The following is a 22669-nucleotide window of genomic DNA, read 5'->3' on the forward strand; positions in this document are numbered from 1 at the left end:
ACTATATTTTAATTAAATTTATTGTACATATCTATCATAACAAATGTTATTGCAAGGGAATTTTGAGTGACTAGTAAGTCAATGATCTTTGAATACTGAATTGTAATGAATAAACACATAGTCCAGAGACTGCTTAGGATAAATACACTGATATTTGATAAAACACTGCTGTCTTTATTTATGCTTCTTTATATTGTAAATGCTTTGTGCATTACAGTTTTGAGCTATAATAATTTTGCTGTTTGACTGTGTTGTAATAACTCAGAACATAATCTGAAATGAACCACAAACTTTATCAATATTAGATTAGAGAAAGAGAACATCAAAAACAAAGGGGAAAAAATCACATCACTTTCTCTAAAGAAGGAACAGATTAATGGCACTGCAATACAATTACTAAATTCCCAGAGGAGAAGACTATGTTGTCTTCCTCTTAGGAAACATTTACTTGCCCATTGCAAAAGTGTTCTCATGAATGTACTAATATTAATGCTAGGCTTTTATACTACATCTTGTCATATTGCTGAACTGATAACAGAATATCAGAAAACCACTTTCATATCAAAGTGAAGTATAAGGAGCCGTGTGATTAGACTGAAAAGTTGAACTCAACCTCTAGTAAAGACTTACCCAAAGTCAGAGATTTGTGCGTAGAGCAGAAGATAATAGCCACTGTATCTGCTGGTGTGAAACCAGAATTCTTCCTAGAAAAAATGTAAGGAACTTTAAAAGTCTCTTCTACCAAATGGCTGCTCACTTTCCATACCCCATAAGTGTGTTTTTAATCTCTTTGCATTAGGTTTCATAAAATATAATTCTAGCTATATACGCCCAGCCGCTTTTGATTTTTGCATTAAATGGAATGGTTTCTCTGTTGTTGCAAAATCTTGTCTGCGTATATTCTTATCTGGAAAATGAGCGGGTTCAGGTGTGTCAACCTGGCTCCGCGACCAAAATTTGTGGGTGCCTGGCCACTTCATGGGGAATTTTGTGGGTGCTCAGGCACCCAGGGAGTTGGCACCTATGAAAGGATTCCAATTGGTTTCTTATGGGACATGTTTATCCCAGCCCAGAGTACTTTTCCATAAATGTAAAGCACCACATTACAGCTAATTTTCACCTTTCCAAAAACTGGGCACCAGTCCTCTTAAAACACAGTTCTAAATAGTCTATTAGGGTGAAGCCTAAAATACTGGCATAATTTCCTTGTAGCCTTACTGAAACATTATCTGTGTGTTTGCACACAACGTTAAATCAGGTTTAGTGTTACAAGGACAAGATGCAGTGGCACTTGGGTTTGTGCTACCCACTCCACTTCCAGTGATATCACAAGGAATTGGAAGGCTTTTGTTTCCAATATGGAGTAACAGCAGCTTGTTGTGAGGTCTGAACCTAGGCAATTCAAGAAGGACACTGACAAACTGGAACGTGTCCAGAGGAGGGCAACCAAAATGGTCAAAGGCCTGGAAACGATGCCTTATGAGGAACGGCTAAGGGAGCTGGGCATGTTTAGCCTGGAGAAGAGGAGGTTAAGGGGTGATATGATAGCCATGTTCAAATATATAAAAGGATGTCATATAGAGGAGGGAGAAAGGTTGTTTTCTGCTGCTCCAGAGAAGCGGAAACGGAGCAATGGATCCAAACTACAAGAAAGAAGATTCCACCTAAACATTAGGAAGAACTTCCTGACAGTAAGAGCTGTTCGACAGTGGAATTTGCTGCCAAGGAGTGTGGTGGAGTCTCCTTCTTTGGGGGTCTTTAAAGCAGAGGCTTGACAACCATATGTCAGGAGTGCTCTGATGGTGTTTCCTGCTTGGCAGGGGGTTGGACTCGATGGCCCTTGTGGTCTCTTCCAACTCTATGATTCTATGATTCTAGGCACATGGCTTAGGGAAAGGAATGGCTGCTCATATGCAACAGGAAAATCATTATTAATTTAAATATCAAAGTATTTTCAATAAAATTCAGACTGCATTTCTAGGAGTGTGTGTGTAGAAGGAGGGAAAACCGCAAGTGCCTGAACCACCTGTCCAAACCCCTACCCAGCTCTTGCCCATCTACTTCAGCATCCGCTTCTCATAATGGCCAACTATATGTATGTGGAAAGCTTTATCTTTTCCCCTTTTAAACAGAAACAAAAACAACTTACGATTTGCATCCTAATGGGAAGGAAATAAACCACCCCAGCTCTAATAAAGGCATAGATTATGTACTACTTTAGGGCGTGTTAGGTGATTGGGGAAGGTGTTGAATTCAGCACCTTTTAGGCTCTGATAAAATTAGCACATCACAGATGAGTGTAAAACCAGGAAGTAGGCTCTGTTTTATATTAAATTTGTCCACCATCCACTGGGGATCATTATGAATAAATATGGTCTGTATACAGAAGATAAATTAAAGGTGCCTAATAACTGCCTCCTGGAGGCCAATCAACCACGCTGATTGTGCAGGAGATTTTCCCAGGCACTTCAAAAATTAATTGCATCACAGAAATCTTGGTAATAAAAGCCAGGTTGCATCGCAGAGCACTATGCTAATAGGGCTAGATCAGGCCTATGTTAACAAGCAAAGCACAGGGACAGAAGGGATTCCCTCTGTGACTGCAGAGACGTAGCTCTTGGACCTTATTCAATTAGTGGCTATTAAGTAAAAAGAGAGTGTGTGAATACGTATTAGAGTAGTAATTATTCCAAACTGCAAGTGTCCAGGAAAGCCCAACACACCATTTTACCCCCTCCTCCTGAATTGTTTAATTAACTACTCCCCAGTTAGGCATTTTCTTCACTACAGCTGCCTCCTCCACTCACCGTGCATTTAATTGGAGCTGCAGCCAGCCAGAGACCCTCTGCTGATATTTACAATTATTTTCCCAACAGCTGCAAAGGGCTTGTTCTAAGCGATATTGGGAATGTATTGTAATGCTCGTTTACTATTTTCTATTGAGTCAGATTGTATCATGGCAAGGTGGGGTATAAATGTTCAAACAAACAGTAACCGGAGTAGATTATTCGTCCATCCTTTGATTTCTCAGGTGCATAAGACTTTCCACACACCTGGTACAAACTTTTGAGTTGCTGACAGAAAGGACAATACTCTTCTATACTCTCCAACTATTCTTTTTTGCTATAGAGATAACCTTTACTGCTGTAACATACCTTGTAGAGAAGAAGAAAGTTAACAGCATGAATCCCAGCTGAACTGAAAATACTGAAAGACAAATTAGTTTGATAAATGTTAAGTGCAACATGAAAAGACCCACACAAATGCGCATTTTAGATATACACCCATCTTTTCATATAAAAAATGCATATATTTTACTATTAAGAATGAGAAAAGATATGCCTGCTATTCTGCTACAAGTACAAAAGTCAGATATGTACCTGCAGAACTAAACACTGTCATAATACCTTACAAAATTCTCCTATTCCCCCTGTGCAAAGAATTTATATCATAGTAGGAAAAAGTAATGAAGGGCTTGGAAATGGCTCTCATACTCTGAATAAATGATCAAAAAGGCTGATGGCTTGTTGGTTTTCAGTATGGGACTCACGTAACAGGTCAAGTTGGTTTCTTTGAGTGGGTGAACTTTTATTAATTGGAGGAATTTGATAAATGTTATTTTTTTTGACAAAAGAAATTGCTTCATATTAAATACAAAGAAGCTAAGAAATTAAAAGCCAAGAAAAGTTATGACAATTAAAAGATGAGGATATTGAAAGGAATAGTAGGAAGAACATATACATGCATATTTGTGTGTATGTGTGTGTGCACACGCGCAAATGACTGCAGTATTTCTTATTAAATATTCCTAAAGTATTTATGAATTTAAAAGTGTTAATACAGAAGTCTTCATGTGTTAGTCACTTGCAGAATCAACACAGATACAAAGGAGCCATGGAGCTACAGGACAACATGTCTAGCCCCATCTCAAGTTCTTCCTGACCCTTCCTACGTTGAGGATAACTTCTTAAGTGCAGGGTGTGTGGGGTGTGCAAGCTTTCTATGTGTCTATTTCTTCTAGGATGAATAAGGACTAGAAATTTTGTAGCTTCACCAGACAGTCTCACATGGCTGCTTGCCCTTCCTCACCACCATCTTCCACTTTTGGTATGCATTAATTTCTGAATTGTTTCCCCACATTCTGATCTCTAGTAAAACAGGAACTTTTTTTTACCCAACTAAGTTGCAGACAGTCCTCAGAGGAATACTTTTATTTTCTGAGCTAATTTTAATCTTTAAAAAGGTAATCCCAAGGCATGTTATTTATCATCAAATATATGGAAGAACACAAAAGACAACAAATAGTATTTACCTGAGGTTTACTCAGAGTAGACCCATTGAAAGTAATGAACATGACTAAGTTAGGTCCATTAATTTCAGTAGGTCTATTCTAAGTAAAATTTACTTGAATAGCACCCCCCTCTCCTCAGGCAATTAATAAAATGCTTACACGGTCCTTTTTGATCCAATTTATCTGACATTTTTTATTCCTGACCAAAACATACGGATTATATAGACAGGACAAAACATACTGATTGTGCAAGAAATATATTTTTTGTGCTTTATGACACAACAATATTTTACCAACAACAAATATTTTAACATGCTGCTATTCAACTAGAACCATCCAACAAAAATTCACCATGAAAAAACTGATACTCTTGCTGTTAACCATGGAGAAAACCATAATATTGTAAGCTCTATAATGCCCATGGAGAGTGGGTGCCCTTTTAAGATTTTATATCCAGAAGACCATATCATAGTCGGCTCTGCTATTTACTGCTTAGAGATGGAAGACTAACTGAAGCACAATAGAATTTAGAACTTGACACTTTGCCACGTCAGGAACTGCAGGGGCCACAAGAGAATCCTTCCACACAGGCCTCTGCATACACAGAGGAAAAATATGCTTCCGTTTGTGTGTTTGGATTCTTCTCACAATGAGGGGCTTTGTTCTGGCAGCCCATCTGTACTGAAATTGATAGCAGAACAAACCAAGGATGCTATCCAACAGTGCAGATGCTAGCAACACTACTTTCTGAGCACCACGGCAGCACAGCTTAGCTAAGCACCCTTGCTCAAAATATTGTGTGCATGGAGAGAGGGTGGGTAACTGGTGGCACGAAAGCTGCCACTGCTGAGACTATGAGCAGGTCCCTGTATCAGGCCATCTCTTGCTGCTAGGTCATACCATCAACCTTCATTTTGTAAAATAGTGCAACTGTGTGCTTAAAAGTTGCCACTTTTTTGCATGTGTCACTGCAAGTACAAAGGCTGCGCTACAGCTGGGGGGGGGGAGACAGAGGGCCATCTTGTCACCCCTCCCAGGGTGGCACCCAGGGTGCGCCGCCCCCTGCCCCCCCTCGTACGCACCTGCCCACAAGTATGCTTGTTCTTCAAGGAGCGCATCATTTCTAAATAGGAACAAATGTCTTAATTGAATCTATGCTACTGTGGCGTTAACCACATATTAAGGCGCACCATTTCTATGACAGAAAATTATAGTGAGTGCTACTTCTTCCACGTTTCTAAAATGCATCCAAAGACCATGGCAGTGCTCAATAGCCCCAATTCATCACATATTAGAATGTGGTCACAATACAAAGAAACTCAGAATGGATGTGGGAGTACACTATGGGCTCTTGATTCCTTGGGCAGCAATACACAGCTCCTTTGAAACATTACCCAGCTCTTAAAAGGGATTATAAATGAACTGGTGGTACTTACTTATGAAAACGATTATAATCAGGCTAAACTTATCAAGGTCAATGTTTGGATTGGAAAAAGTATCACAGAACGTTGTATAGATGATCATCAGGAGCACACAGCTGCTAATAGCACCAAACGGAGGCTTCTTTCTCTCAAGCCACTCCTTGATGTATCTTCGGACAATCTGAAACATTGCAGGAGGAGAGAGAGGAAAAATCAACAGGTTGCCTCTTTTCAACGCACACAGGGAGCCAAGTTGGGCATCACAAAATGAATCTGACAGCGGAAAGACATAAAGAGAAGAGAATAATTTGGATGACGGCCACGGTGGATTTCAAAGCTTCCCTGCCACATAACTCTTCTTCTGGGGAATTTAACATTTGTAGTGCAACTTCCACTGGGCGTCCATAATGAGAGTATATTTTCAAGTACATTCAAGTCTATCCTTAATCATGCCAAATGTTCTTTGCTAGCTGTCACTGAGACATGCCCATTAAGCCTCCCCAAAGTTTATCTCCTCTGCTGATACTAATGGATGTATGTAATTATCACAGTCCCCTTTGCATCAACAGACAATTCCAAGTGTAACTTTGGGAATCTTAAAAATCTGACATCTTCAGGAATTTCATGTGAGCAGATAATCGAAAGTGATCCATGGAACATTTAAATATTTAAATAGCTAGCGATGCACCAGAAGTTTTTAATTAAATTATAACTCATGCTTGAAAAGCAAAAGTGCATGTGTTGTGGGAGCTTAAATAATTCAGAGTTTGAAGATATGGAGTTTTTGTAAATCGAAAGACAAATGCCAGTTGCATGCTTTTGGAATAGCAGAATTAACGGAAGAAGATGAGCAAGCCTACAATGTTTAGTGCAACTTTTTCACATACAGGAATTTGAAAATGAAATTGTTTCATCAGTTTTCCTCTCCCTTTATTGTTTGGAAGTACAGTAACTAATGGCAGCACAGTTCTAGAACCACAGGAGTCATAACTACTTTTTGCTACTATTGACCAAAGTCCTCTTTCTAGACTTCCTTGAAGTTGTGACATAATTCCAGAAGGTGGTGCTGGAAGACTAATTCCCCCTGGGAATTACATTAGGGTGACTAGCCTGTAGCCCTCCAGATGTTGTTGGAATATAACTTCCACCATCTTTGATCGTTGGCCATACTGGCTGGGGCTGATAGGAGCTGATTGGGCAACACCTGGAGAATCTCAGGTTCAACCATACCTGTCCTACAGGGTTTCATCTTTTCTCCCCTTTCTCTTTAATCTACATGAAAGTGCTATGTGACATCAATCAAAGTTTGCAGCTTACATTAGACTTGCAGGAAATTATTTAAGCCATGACTTGCATTAATTTTTCAGTCACTATATAACAAGACTTCTCAAGAAATGCCCCAACAGATTTTATTACTGCAGTGTTTCTGAAGTAACACAGAAAGTTCATGCTACCCATTAATCCAGCTGTTGTCAACCTGGTACCCTCCAGATATGGACTTTTTTGGACTACAACTCCCATCAGCCCCAGCTAGTCTGTTGGATTTGCCATTATATTTTTATAGGCTTTAAGTTAAATTTTGGTTTTCATTGATGCTGCTTCTGTACACCACTTGAGAGATTTTCAAAATATTAAATGGCTTAGATATGCTTTTAAGTAAACTTTTAGAAATCAAAATCTTTCATAAGCTTCATTGGGAGGGCTTTCCCCTGAAAGGTAGAATACATAAGGTCTTTGAATAAATGAATGTGTGTGTACATGTCTCTGTGTGTAGACTGGAAGCAGTAGTTTAATTAAAGGCAGCTGTGAAAAGCCTGGAGCTTTGCAAGAGTGATACTACAGACTCCAAATCAGCGCAAATTAATAGCAATGTGCTTCTGCACACAAACAGGTGCCATAACACATTTACTGAGCCAATATTTGCTCTTCAAATAAAGGCAGGTTATTCAAGGCCGATCACTAATCTACTTTGAACCTCTCATACTCTGGAACCAACAAGACAACAGTTCTCTATATTACACTTTCTGTATGGTACTAGAGACACACTAACAGGCAGGCTCAGTGGAGTAATCCCTGGGATTGGAAATAGGAAACCTAGATTTAAAGCTCATTCACAAAACTAAGGGTGGAATAACTCAGTCACGTTGGTCACATGACTTTAAAGACTGCTTGCTGCTTCTTTTCTGCAAATCAGGGCTGGTAAAGTGTCATGTCCAGAGAAGGGGCTTTGAAATGAGAGAGAAAACCAATGTAGCAGAGCGCCAACAGGACCAAGTTATGAAAGGCACCTGTCTGAATCTAAGCACTGCAATGAACTTGGTAAGTGGCAGCAAGGACACCACAGTCTCCCGCATATATGTGTATGGGTAGAAATACTGATGTATATCCAGAGTGGCGTGCTAGGGGGAAAAAATCACGATGTAAATTAATGATTTGCTAGTGGGTACAACTGACAAAGGGAGAAATGAAAAGCAAGTGCTGGGTAGAGATCTTAACAATAGGCATTGGGTAGCCTATTAGTTTCACAGCTACTATAATGAAATTAATTATTAGCATTTATATAACAGTTTTACGAACATGAGTTTGACCAAACTGCGGGAGGCAGTGGAAGACAGAAGTGCCTGGTATGCTCTGGTCCATGGGGTCACGAAGAGTCGGACACGACTAAACGACTAAACAAGAAAACACTTTCTGCATATTCAAAGAGCTCCATGCACACTCTTCTCAGTAATTCTTACAACCATCTTGTATGTTAGGTCCGTATTATTATCTCTCTGAGGATGATATCGGCAGAGGACTTTGTGTATAGTTGAGGTGAGATTGAATTGGCGACTTTCCAGCTTAGCCATACAGTACAGTGGTTCTTACAACAAAGGATCTCAAACATGATTTGGCCCAAACAAGAAAACAAATAGTATGAGCCGCTCCAAGAAAGAAAAGTTATGCCCATGTCATACTCTATTGCAGCAAGTAAAGGTGAGTGTATGGTCCGTCGTACAAAGGCATCTGAGGCCACTGAGCAAGAGAGTGTCAAGATTGCTGCAGTTATCTATTATGGATTTAGTTACATTTTTCATATGCCACCTTTCCAACATCACACTTGAAAAAGCTGGTCTATCCACCTGTTTCTATCTGAGGATATAACTACACATTACATGATGCAAACGCACGTAATTGAACCACGGCAGCCCTTTTATTTAAGGAAAAAGCACTTCAGGAAGTGGTAATCTGAAGCAGAGAACTGGGTGTGTGGCGTGCTTAGTCCTTTCCTCTCATGTCAGTTCCCTACCTGAAATTGCTACTGAAAAAGCATTTCCTAAAATAAAAGGGTTATCACGGTTCAATTACACTTACTTCCATGCAACACATAGTCGGGCCTCAAGAACTTCTGAATCTAGAACTGTATGCACTGCATTCAGGGTTGCCTGCAAATGCTATATATCTTCCATTGAACTTACAACACTTGGTACAACTGCAGTGGTGATTCTAATAATGACACTATAGGAAGAAAATGCTAATGTCAATTTGTTCTAAGTTAATTACATGGGAGGTCCTCCAAATCTCCTTTATTTATTTTTTAAAGGGGCAAATAGGAGCTTAATAAAAATCAGATGTGAGTTCATTGGCAATTAGTGCCTGGATAGGATAGAATACCCTATAACGGTTCTGAGCTTGTTGGATCTGTGCTCTGAACAGATTCTACTTTTGAACTGCTGCCTTTGCTGACTGCTACTTCCCAGCCACTTTGATCTACAAAATCCCTTTTCTTTGAGCATCCCAAAGAAACACTTATGACTCAAGTGCTCTCTTCTTTGAAGAAATGTGAAAAAGATCACAAAACAATGCAAGGTTTTAAATATAATTTCCTTTATTGACTATTAATATTCTGATGTAGCAATGTACTTTCCAAAAAGACGGGTGTCAGAATATGCCTCTTCAAATGTTCTCTGCTTTGATTTTGTTATTTTTTCTTTAGCGTATTGCTTCTTTAAATCTCAGTCTCTAAACATCATATACATTAATGTGTGTGTTTATGAATAACATCTTGTTCAATGAGCAGGATGCAAATCACAATATTGTGTTCTATTTAGTTTTAGATGAGTGTTACACAAGCTCTTGGATTTTATTAAAATTCCCTAAACAATCTGAAGGGCATTTTCAAGCTTCTATTTTTAAATGTTTAAAACACTGCAATTCAATACCATAAAACAAACCTTTCATGACATTTTTAGGGTGCTGTATATTATATTTTCCTTTGTTTACCTTCCTATCAAGAATTCATCTGTCTGTAGTTAAAGTCAAGTGTCAGATAAGAGTGAACTATGGCATGAATGCTGTTAATCTGTCATCTCAATTTTTCTGAACAGCTTTTCAACAGTGTTGGCCTCCCAGAAGATTGCTGCTTCTTCCTGAAATTCAGCTGAAGTTTAGCTGTAAACAGGGCCATTTCTATATGGATTAAAGTTACATTCTAGTTTAAAATGTTTCTTAAGAAATGCTGTAGCTTTATTTACTTTAAATGCCAAACTATATTGAAAGGGCAAGCCTATGCACAAGTCAGAAGGAAGTTCCACCAAGTTCAGTGTGCACAGGACTGCAGCCTGAAAGCCTGTTCATAAAACCAACCTAGTTCTTGCTTGAGTAAATTATCACTGGTTTTCCTTTTTCAGTTTCCCATGGAAAACTGCTCTTAAAAAGGGGAATTTGTAGCTGATGCTTTCTAGCTACTTTATCTTTTGGGTGGTTGTTGTCTAATTGTAACTTGCTCAGAGGTGTTTTATGGCACTCAGTTTTGGGGAGTGAGGAAAAGATATGCCTGGGACGAGCTGGGGAAAGGGCAATTACAGTGATTCTGAGCAAGGGTAGATATAGAGTGAGAGGAGGCACAGGCCAGGTGACACAGAAAGGACAATCAGTGTGCCAGGCCCCTCTCCAGCTTGAAGAATGGTGGTTGTCCTATCAGCCAACCTTCAGGTTTGCAGCTATTACTGTTGAATGCCAGATTGAATTTGAATAAGATTTTTCCTAACCATGATTTGATTGTGGGTAAGAAGGCTGACCTGGTCTGTATCACCAAGACCTGAGTGGGTGAGCAAGATGGATATAAAATTGCTTGCATTTGCCAAGACCTTGACTCCACTGTTAAAGCAGATACATCTCAAGAAGTGTCTGTCCAGTCCTAGGGGTTGGATGAGTTTCTGTTAATACAGCCCTAGGACATGGTCAAGGTGCTTGGTTCAGTCTGGGTGACAACCTGTAAGAGAGGGGTTAGCCTTGGCCAGGATGGTGATTGGGTGGTCTCTGCCTGCTTAAAGGAGGCTGTGGTAAGACCAATCCTTAAGAAATTCTTATTTTATTCAGACAATCTAAATAATTAATAACCAGTTGCCAATCTTCCCTTCTTGGGCAAGGTCTCTGAGCAATGGTTGTGGAACAGATCCAGGCTCTCTTGGATGAAACCAGCTTTCTAGATCCATTTCAGTTGGGATCCATTTCAGTTGACTTCAATATGGAAACTGAATAGTGAGCTATACTGGGAAAGAAGCAGGGTGAGTGTGTTCCTGTTAACTCTTCTCAATCTCTCAGCGGTTTTCAATACCTTTGACCATGGTATTCTTTTGAAACAGCTAAGTTGGGGTTGAGTGGCACTGCTCTACAGTGGTTCCAGTCCTACTTGGATGGTAATTTTCAGGTGGTTGTGCCTGAATAATACTGTTTGGTGCCATGGAGCATTCAGTGTGGAATTCCGCAGGGTGTAATTTTATCCCCCACACTGTTTAACATCTCCATGAAAATGCTGAGTGGGGCCATCCAGCATTTTGGACTACATTGTCTGTAATATGCTGATGACACACAGCTCTACTTCTCCTTTACATCTGCAGGTGTGCCAGTGGATGTGCTGGAAAGTTTGCTTTGCCTCAGGAATTGACTGGATGAGAGCTAATAAACTGAAGCTTTATACTGACAAAACTGAGGAACAGTTTGCAGGTGGTTCCCTGGACCAGAGGGGTGAGATGGGGCCAGCTTGGGATGGGCCCTCTGAAGGAGCAAATACGTAACTTGAGATACTTCTGGATCCATTAGAGTTGCTTAAGGCTCAAGTTCCCTCAGTGGCATGGAGTGCCATCAACATCTGCTAGTGGCCAGCTGTGCCTAACTTCTGTTGTCTACCCTCTGGTAACCTCTAGGATGGACTACTACAATGTATTCTACATGGGGCTGCCTTTGGAGGCAGTTTAGAAACTGCAGCTGGTTCAGAATTCAGCAAGCAGATTGATGATCAGGACAGGACACTCTGATCATATAGCAGCAATTCTGGCACAATTGCATTGGCTACCATTTAGTTTCTAGGCTCAATTCAAAATGTTGGGTTTGACATTTAAAGCCTTATGCAGCTCAGGACCCTAATTCCCCCAAGGACTACCTATCCCCAGACCCTGCAATCATCATCTGAGGCATGAAAATGAGCTTTTCCAGTGGCAGTTCCTTGCTTATGGATTGTTCTTCCCAAGGAGGAATACCTTGCATGATCTGTCTCTATTTTTAAAAGCCAAGCAAAGACTCTTCTCTTTATCCAGACTTTTGGCCCTTGTTCTCTTATCTCTATAGATTTTATTAGTTATAGTTTTAATTAGTTATAGTTTTTATTGGTTGCATTTGTTTTAACTGGACACTTTTGTGAGGAAAGCGACTAACAAATATAAATAATAATTACTATTTGCTTCCTCCTTGAGCAATGTTTTGGGGACAGATTAGACCACTCCACCTGCAAAATCCACTTGTACAGTTCACTGGCAGAATCACTATATCTCAAGAGAGCAACCCAGTGAGCTTACGAAGTAGAATTCAATTACATATATCTATATATTTACATTTTAAATCGGTGCAATTGTAATAACTAATTTGAGTTTTAGTTAAGGACAGTTTAATATGAAGCGCCCACTTCAGGCTGGCAAACAAATCACCAGTGGGCAACTACAGAATGCATGAATGATAATGTACAGACATGGCTTTTATTATTTATTCATAGAGAACAGTGGGTTTTGGTGTGCTGCTTTGAAAAATGTTCAAACTGGTAGAATATAATAAAAGCACTGTGAAAATTCTATTTCATTAACTTTTAATCATAAATCACTCTTTAAAATAAAACATAAAATAAAAGTCTGTCACAAGCACTTAGTTCTAGAGAAGGGAGAAGGACAGCAGAAAAGGGAAGGGAAATACTGTCATGGTACTCATTTTTCTGGTACCTGTCACAATCCTGTTAGAATGAGACAACACAAACAAAAGAGGCCACAATCTTTGTCCAGAGTCCCAGTATTGGGGGTGGGGAATAGGGCAATGTGGCTTAGAGGCAGATGAACAAAGTGCTTTATATCATGCAGAAATATTTTACCACAGAACTGTGAAAATTTGGCTCCAGCACATCACTGTGGCTCATGCACACTGCATCCCAGATCTATCTGGCACTGAAATAATATAAGGTCAAGACAAATCTTCAACAAAGCCTTTTCTACATGAATATTTTTCTGAAAGGCCACTAAGCTGCTTGTAAAAGGGTTGGGTATTGAAGGGCAGGTGTTGAAGATGAACACACGGGGATGAACCTTAGCTTAGGAGCAATGCAGCACATCCTCTGCATGCAGAAGGATCCAGAATCAATTACTGGAATCTTCAGATGTGGCTTGGAGACTCCTCTCTAAAATCCTGGGGTACATGTTGCGAGTCAGTGTAGAGAATCAGTATACTGAGGCTTCCTACATTTCTCAATCCAACTGGGTAAAGTTAACTTGATACAGCAGAAGGTATATGGGGATTCACATTCAAATGCACACCTCAATTTTCATTCCTTCACTAAAGGTCACATAAAGAACTAGAGGTGATGCAACATCAGTGGACAGTGAAACTACCAATGCAATACAGAAAGAAAAGGAATGTCATCCTGCTGCCTGGCAACAGGGACATGCCTCCCTTTCACCTCTATTCAGAGTGAGGGCAAGGGGGGGGGGTAGGGTGCTTAAATTTGCCTTTTGTGATGTAAACATGCAGCCTTAATCTAACTGGGTACTTTGTGTTTGATCATCATTTTCACTATATGATCCTTATATGGGAGCTTAATAATACGCACATTCTGAATGTGTGCTTTTAACTTCTAGCTTATTAAACTGCTGAAATATGTTCTGACTTTAGAGTCAAAAGACCTGAACATCAACATGTCATGCAACTAATATAATTGGTAACTTCATACATATATGTATAATGTGCAAGCATGTTATTAAAGTAGCCAGACTGGCTCTTAGTATACACTTATCTGTAAAGTACATGCAGTGGCCTATTTGTAGTCTTGTAACACAAGTACAGTTCAAAAATGACAGGATAAACATTTTTCCTGAAAAAATCTATGTATGAAATACATGGTATTTAAGCAGTACACAAAAAGTGGGTCCCAGGGCAAAATTTAGATGCTTATACTTAACTGGACTTAACTGGAATAAATAAATTCAAATTCTGAAATGGTGGGAGAAGGCTGGAAAATCCTTGTGACTTGTGACCTGAAGAGGATGTCAATGAGCCCAAACTCCAGAAATAAATGTTTACATTTTTTTAAAAAAAACACCACACTTATGGGATCCAAAATGGCGGGTGGGAGCTCTTGCTGCTGCCCAGTACCCCACTCAACAGTGGGCTCAGATGTATTGTTCCCTGCTTTTTCTTGCAATCTAGAGGCAAAGGTACTGGAGAGCATGGAAAGCCTGTATAACCTAATATTAATCTTACTTTTTGTGTACAAAAACATGAATCTTAATATACTCCCAAAAATCCATATATACACCACTATTTAAAATAATAGCATGTATGTATTTTTATCCTAATTTTCACCTTGGGAGGCCAACACAAATTGCTTGGGTCTTGACATATGCCCTGAGACCAATATGGATATATGCATGCACATGCAGGTTCCTGAAATGCAGTATACAAATACTCAAATAAAATATAAATAAATGCATTATATACCCTTACAAACTTAGTTTTTTACACAAGAATGTATAACACATATAAACAAACAAACAAACATGAAAAATGATAACCAGAAATGCTTAATTTCTTTTAGCAAGCACAACTAGTTCTTGGATAATCTATTTTACTTTACCACATGCTTAGATGCAGTGAACCACATTTGATTTGAAACAATTAGCTGTGCAGCTTCATCAAGAAGACTTTTTCTAAATCAAGTCATTTGCAGACCTTTACGATACTTCCACAGCTCATTTACACCAAGATTACCATTTTCTTCCCCTACTTCATGCTCCCAAACACTTTTTTTAGATAGATATGTAAAAGATTCATCACAGGGAGTGAGGGACAGCTGCTCATTCTCAAGTAAAATCAATGTGGCTTCAGGGAGCATTACAGTGTCATCTCTCTGTTATTAAATGTCACTATCCAGAGGCCTTTTTCAAAGTGTCAGACTCCTCTCTTTTACAGTCCATAAGACTTTAGAAACATTATATATGTATATTAATAACATACCTGTCCAATTATGAGTGGAACTACAACGGTCATGAACAGTTGTGAGAATATAGATGAGAAAGGCACAGAGGAAGAGGATCCAAGCTGTAAAAGAAATTAAAAGCATGATGTTACTATGGAATTTTAACTGCTAATGAATTACCAATGAGTTTAAATGTCCAGATATATAAAACATAAATCTATATAAATCTGTACTTATGTGTGTAAACTCACTGTGGCTTACTTCTGAGTAGACAGGTACTGGATTGCACTGTATATGTTCTAATTTTGCAAGTATTATATACTGATTACACAACTAATATTAGTGAGGGGGAATCTGTGCCCCTTCAGACGCAGTTCCCATCATCCCTAATCACTGGCTATGCTGGCTGAGGCTCATGGGAGTTGGAGTCCAACAGCATATGGAGTGCCTCAAGTTAGCCACCCATGTTAAACAAAGTTCCGCAGGTTTCCATCCTATCTCCCACGTTGTTTGCATCAGGAGAGCCACATCAGGAGGCTTCCCATCCAAGGCCATACAATGAACATACATAATCTGATGTTGTAATAAATCTAGCATCTAGGGGGCAGCAAGTCTCCTACCCCCAGATTACAGGATAAAACATAAAGTCATGCTTCTCAGCAAAATATAAAGAAAATGAAATACGATGAAAATGTCCTGAAACCTTCTTGGGTACCCCAGTTTTTAGGCTTTTCTAAAACATTGTTACTAGTTTTAACCATGGCTGGCAAAATAATTGTGACCTTACTTCTATTCCAGTTTACAAACAAAACAAAAACACCAAAAGAAAGGATAGATTTGCCCTGTTAGAGTTCTCAGATGGAAATCAACTTTCAGGCCCTTATTTCTCTCTCAGACCAGCTGTTCAATTTCTCTCCTTTTTTGGCAAAGAGTACAAATATCACAGCTGTGGTATTCTCCAAGGAAGATGCTGCATCTGTAACTGCCACAATTGCATTAGTGGAGTCAGATGAAACACTTCATATCAGTTGTGCCAAATTGCAATCCCTCATCCACTTCGTTAAGTCCACTTCAGAGGCAGTCCTCGGGGTTATGCTCCTCAGAGCGTAAACATTTTTTTTAAAAAGAAAGCCAGGTTGTGTTCTTGCGTCCTCCTAATCATATTGAGGTTGTAGAATCTACACTAGAAACATGTCTAGGAATTCAAGCTAATAAAGGATACAGTGGTTAAGCTACTATCTGGAATCCACAACCTGTCTCCACATACCATTCCAAATGTTGGCGCTTTCCTTTAAACTCTGCTGTTTTAATAATCTTGCTGGTTTTATGACTCAGTGTTTTAAATGGGTTTCTACTGGCTGTCAATTGCCCCATGTATAAATGTTTGAATAAAGGAAATTATCTGATTGCACTTTTGTCTGCTACAGAGAACTGAGAGTGAAGATATTTCACTACAGGGATGCAGAATATGCTTTACTAAACATAAAACTACAATTCAGTAAAGGTGTAGACAGGAATGTCTACCAAATGGTACCTGCTAGTTCTGCAAAAAACATGAAAAAGGAAGTTCCTGGGATATACAGGAATGCATTGCAATAAAAGAAGATTCACCATATCCATGTTTTCCCAGGATGCTCCTGTTTGTAGTCTTCAAATGACCCTGGATCCAACACTATGCCTATTAGCCTAGTAACGGGCAGTGCCAGGAATACATTTTCCCAACATTAAATTAGTTAGAAGGAGGTATTGCTTTTTGTCACCCCAGACCAAAGGAGAGTAATTAGGGTCTTTGCAAACTCAAAAGTAAGAATACTCCAGTGTGACCTACAGGATGCTGTCCTTGGTGACTGCTTGGAAACTAAAAACTGGAACAATGTGTGCTGCTAACAGCACCTTATACTGCTGCTCTAGTATCTCCAAATGCTTCCTATTACATTTGTGATAGGACAGCATTCATATATTTGACTTAATCTATCCAAACTTCCAGTTCAACAAAAACCCCTGGAGATTTTCCCACTGTCCTTTCAGCAGACAGATTTCTACATTATTCTTAGTAACATATTCCTAAAATACATCTAAGTGAAGTGGTCCAGAGGAATGCAACTCTGTTAGTTGGGTTTCAGGACAGTTGCGAATGTTCAGATGTGTCTATTTAGCTCACTCAACATGCACTCAGCCCCCCCCCCCAGCCCACTGGAGGAGCTTGGCTGACTGAACATATATTGTGAAAGGTAGCATGTCAAGTGCTTTTGAGTCTATGGTTAAATAATCAAGTCTAAATATGAACTCACCATCCTATTTTCACCCTTGCAGAATCAGCCTTAAGTTACAACGTAACAGAAAAATGCAAACAAAAATTGTGCTGAAACGCTGACTAAATGTACATTACAATTCATCTTTCTCTTTCCCTGTTGTCATATACTACCCTCTTACCTCACAGGTTTAGAAATCTAGCTCAGCCTTCATTCCAGGAGAGTGGAAAACCCCGCTATTCGCTTTATTAGTGTCAAAATGACTGATACAAATGAAAGAATTTCAATAAAAGTGAGTGAATGCATTAAGAAAAAGGGATAAGCCAAAGAAGTGGAAAGTTTCTCTTCATACAAAAATATTGTGCTACTAACATTACACAGGATAGTGAACTCAAATAAATGAAGTACTATATGACAGATATACAAAGCATTGTGAGCACTTAAAAAACGCCCGCACACATTCAAGACTTTATCAGCATGCTGCTGAAATGTTGCCCAATGTGCCATTCATAAATGGGGCCATTTGAGTTTAGCCCTTGAATGGGGGCAGGCTTGATTTTCAATTCTCAATAGCTCACATTAAGTACTAGGGGTCAGGTACTACAGAAGAGAGTCAACAAAATCCACTATTAGCAACTGGAATGGGTTAATCCCATGTGGAAAGTATTTTTAAGTACAGTAGAGATGTTTTCTTTCTACCATATGAATGAATGGTATCACTTTCTTTAGGCTGTCCACTTATTCAGAAATTTTCATACAGATATAAATATAGCTGAGTATAATTGGGAACAAAGGCTCAGTAACACTTTAACAAAGTTTAATTAGACACACAGATGACTTTTAAAATTGAAAAGGCTGGAAGATACTGTTTCTTAAGTGAGGTTACAATTACATGAGACCCCAAAAAACCCCATCATTAAGGTAACATAAATCCTGAATATTTTTCTTGAAAGGAATTAATCAAATATTAAGTTCGGTCACAGTATTCTTTCAAATACAAAACTGTCTTACATTTAATACCATTCATTTAAGAAAATTAATAATTTATGCAAAATGTATAATTTATTGTAAGTGCTCACTCTTCCCTTTGTGTACTTCAGAATTTCTTTAACAAGTTACTTCATATTACTCATTTTACATTAACAAGTATGTGGAAGCAAAGCAGTGTGAAGTATGACGGTATTCAATTAATGGGCCTAATTTAGTCATGTTAATTAATTTCAATAGGTCTACTCTGAGTAAAATGTAGTTAAATAACACCAATCTCCCTTTTACTCATTAACCCTCATACATAACCTCATCAACACATGCTCCTGGCACAAACAAATATCCTGCTCATGACATTCACTTTCCTTACATGGTCAAAAGCACACCACCCCCTAAGTCTAAGCACCCCTTTTCCTGCAAGGAAGGAAGGCGCTCAAGTCTTTAAGATGGCACCAAGACATATCCTGCTACCCTCACAACACCAATGAAGAGTATTGGTGGAAGGGTTTCATCCTATTCCTACCCACTAATTTATTCTTGCAAATCTTCCCTGTAAAGCCCTAGCTGGTGCTCTGAAACAACAAAGAAGCCCAGTTGCAGGAAAATGGAACTGAGGAGGTTTGAGCAGGAGAATTAGCAGAGGCAGGAGAGGTTAAACACTCTTCCCAACAAGCAACCAATTGTCCTAATTTGGCCTTTAGATGGAGTTTGGTGGACAAGAGTGAGAGATCAGGGGGTATCTAAGTTTCATCTAGGTGGTTCCTGGCCACCATACCTAATGTCCAGTGGGAGGATAGAGTGCTTGCATCTGCTTCTCAGGCCTGGAATCACCTGCCTAGACATTCTCTGAAGGCTCCAATTAAACAATCTGGAGCTAACAAAAAAGGCAAGAACTTTGACAACTTGTACGAGCCACTTCAATGAGTTCATACTTCACAAACATGCAATTTATAATGATAATAATAACTACCAATGTATTTGCATGCTAATGATTTCTCCCATTTTAAATATTGCATAATTTCTCAAAAAACTTCTTTTTCACATAAAACTTCACTCATCATGCTTTCCTTACACCTTTCAACCATTATGTGCAAGACAACAGAAAATATCATAAAATCATGTCTGCATGCATCTCGAAGTTCATTTTGATAAATAGAAATAGGGGATGGATGCAATATAAGAGGCAAGACTGAAGCCACGGTTAGGGGCAGAAGGCAGGGCTAGGGGCATACCGTGTGATTACGAGGGGAGATAGCAAAAAGGTGTTAATATGAGGACTAGGAACAAGGTTTGAAAAAATTATTCCAATGGATTGGCATCTTACCAATGCGGACAACCTTAAGGTGGTTTGAGAATAGGAGCAAAACTGTGAGCAGGAATGACAAAACTGTTTCCTTGAGACATGGTATGGGGCTTGCTTTCCAAAGGGAATACTGCCTCCCACCGCCAACATATGCCACTAATTACAAACAGGACTAAGTAGAACATTCTCTTGATTTAGAGGGAAGTAATGTATTCTGAGGGGGATGCGGGTGGCACTGTGGTATAAACCACTGAGCCTTGGGCTTGCCAATCAGAAGGTCGGCTGTTCAAATCCCCACAACAGGGTGAGCTCCCGTTGTTCGGTCCCAGCTCCTGCCAACCTAGCAGTTTGAAAGCACGTCAAAGTGGAAGATAAATAGGTACTGTTCCAGCGGGAAGGTAAACGGCATTTCCGTGCGCTGCTCTGGTTTCGCCAGAAGCAGCTGAGTCATGCTGGCCACATGACCCGGAAAAACTGTCGGCTCCCTCAGCCAGTAAAGCAAGATGAGAGCTGCAACCCCAGAGTCGTTTGCGACTGGACTTAACTGTCAGGGGTCCTTTACCTTTACCCTTAGTGTATTCTGAAACACACCTCCATTAGTTCAAAGACAGAGCAAGTGACCAAGTTTGACAGAAGAGAACGTCCACATTTCTTTTCTTAATTGCTGCATTTGGTCTGGGGATTTGGTGCAGTCAAAGGCTGAGGGAGCATTGGCAGTCTCATCTAACTTTATGCTCCAATTTTGCTGTATTACCCAGCATTGTCAGTGTCAGGTGAACCAGAAAAATATATGGAGGGAGCTAAGCAATGAATAAAGAAATTTCACTTAGTTCTTCTAAGGGTAGCACTTCAGTTCACTATATGGAACCCTAAATTACAACCTTTTCTAGGATATTTAAACCCTTCTAGGTTAAACACAGGTAAACAAAAACATTTTCTATATAGTGGACCATACCTAAAATTTCCTCTCTGGAGATTTCTAAGTTATAATTCATAGCTGATTTTCTCTTTGTGTCATTTCCTTTCTCCCTTGTTACACAACTACAGCCATGCAAACCAAATGTGGAATTAGCTACTTATTTCAGTAGGGTTGAAATAATAATTAAATCTATTGTTAAATGTCCTCTGAAATCCCTCTTTCAAAGTCACATACAGAGCACCAAACAACAAAGACGGCATTTGAGAAACACAGAATAAAGTCTCTTGGTTTCATTCTAGGAATATAATTCAACCAAACCAATGGATGGTTGAGCAAATATGCCTCCTGATTTGAAGGCCAGCAGCAGGTAAATGTGAGCAAAATTTGGTTAATAGCCCCAATGGCTTTAGCAATTTGTCATCATACAAGATAATAGTCCTGATAAACACACAAAAAAAACCCCTTGTTCACCGTTTTAGCTCTCTCTGTGTGTGTTTTATTTGTGTGTGTGTGTTTTAATATCTCCAATCAAGTTTATTGTTTATCTCAATCAAAAGAGTAGGCAAGGATTGAGAAATACATATTCATTGATTCCCTATCTTGTACTTAAAAATGGCAACCTGAAAATCACAAATATGTTTTCCTTCTTTTTTCAATTATACAGATATAAATCACACTTATCCCATTACTTCCAAAAACAAAATCCTGCCAAGTCTTACATTTCCATTATATTGTTTAAGCGTCCCCCAAAATCTGTTTGCCATCAGAGGGTGGTTGGTTTCACCTCTGCTGCCCAACCTCCAGCCAGAGGAACCTTCAGGAGGGGGTTGCTATCACAGGCATTATTTCTATGTGTATTTCATTGAGCAGAACAGAGTGAAAGAGTATGTGTGTGGGGTGTGGAGTATGTGTGTAAGAACTTCACAGTCTTCTTTTTGCCTGCTATTTTGTTAACGTTGCTAATATTGCTTTATAAATTATAAATAATGTATTGATAATCATATGACTTTTGCTTTAATTGTGATGTCTAGTTTATTTTTTAGTAGTTGCTTTGTTAACAGTGTTATAAAGAAGGTAATTATTTCACTGATGATCTGTTAATTATTACGTACGATCCATGCTGTATTTATGATGTTTTATTACATTCTAACATGTTACTGTTATTTACTGTTTGCAAACTGCTTTGGGATTCATTTGAATGATAAGCAGCATAGGAGTATAAGAAATCAAATCAAATCAAAATCTAGAGCAGATACTGCCTACATAGGAGAAGATAGATCTTCCAGTAAGTTACTTGCCATTTAATGCTGCTCCTTGTTTTGGTATCAATGCAACTGCTAACCTAGATGAGCACATGGTGATAACTGCTTCCATGACACATTTTTATTTATATCAACTTAGAAAGTTGTCAAGAACTAGTCATGTGTACTTTGATCACTGAAAATAGTCTGGAACATTCAAAATGGCCCCTTTTCCACATCCAATATGACACTACTTAACAGCCAATGTGATGATGATTATGATGATGACAGAAAGAAAAGCAGTATTAAGATACTCACAAAAAGCAGCAGGAGCAAGGGAGTTATCACAATGCCCTGAAAGAAATCAAGAAGTTGATTAGTTTTTCTTCACCACACCAAATATGGAAGCATGAAGACATTAGACATCACCCTGAGAAACATTTGGGCATTTATTTACAAAGCCACTGCAATGTCACTTTTCTCGTAACATACAACCACGATTTGTGATGCTGAACTGGTATAAAACTTTAAAATACTTCTGTGCCAACAAACAGAAAAAGTTTAGCTTCACTTGGAATAACAGGTTTGGAATTGCCCAAGAAAGATGTTAAATTGTTTTTGTATGCCACAACGGCTGCTCAAATTTTACTAGCCAAAAATTGGAAAACACAAGAATTACCAACAGTGGAAGATTGGCAGATGAAGATGATGGACTTTTCGGAGCTGACCTGACGGGAAGAATCCACGACCAGAGAAAAGAGG

At 39.1% G+C, this 22669-nt stretch overlaps 1 protein-coding gene across 5 annotated transcripts in view; it reads right to left on the bottom strand.

Annotated features, from left to right (window-relative positions):
- Positions 1–22669, bottom strand: part of SLC10A7 (solute carrier family 10 member 7) — a 121742-nt gene that overhangs the window by 21190 nt on the left and 77883 nt on the right. For 3 of the 5 annotated variants that reach the window (XM_083520121.1, XM_083520118.1, XM_083520120.1), the window contains 5 exons: positions 22226–22261; positions 15244–15327; positions 5728–5893; positions 3156–3207; positions 631–704 (listed from right to left, as the gene is read on the bottom strand). In XM_083520121.1, the coding sequence (XP_083376247.1) occupies positions 631–704; positions 3156–3207; positions 5728–5893; positions 15244–15327; positions 22226–22261 (412 nt within the window). The remainder of the gene's footprint in view (positions 1–630; positions 705–3155; positions 3208–5727; positions 5894–15243; positions 15328–22225; positions 22262–22669) is intronic. The other 2 variants (XM_083520119.1, XM_083520122.1) reach the window with 1 other exon arrangement.

Source organism: Podarcis liolepis, assembly GCF_965112155.1.
Source record: "Podarcis liolepis genome assembly, chromosome: 9".
NCBI classification, from domain to species: Eukaryota; Metazoa; Chordata; class Lepidosauria; order Squamata; family Lacertidae; genus Podarcis; species Podarcis liolepis.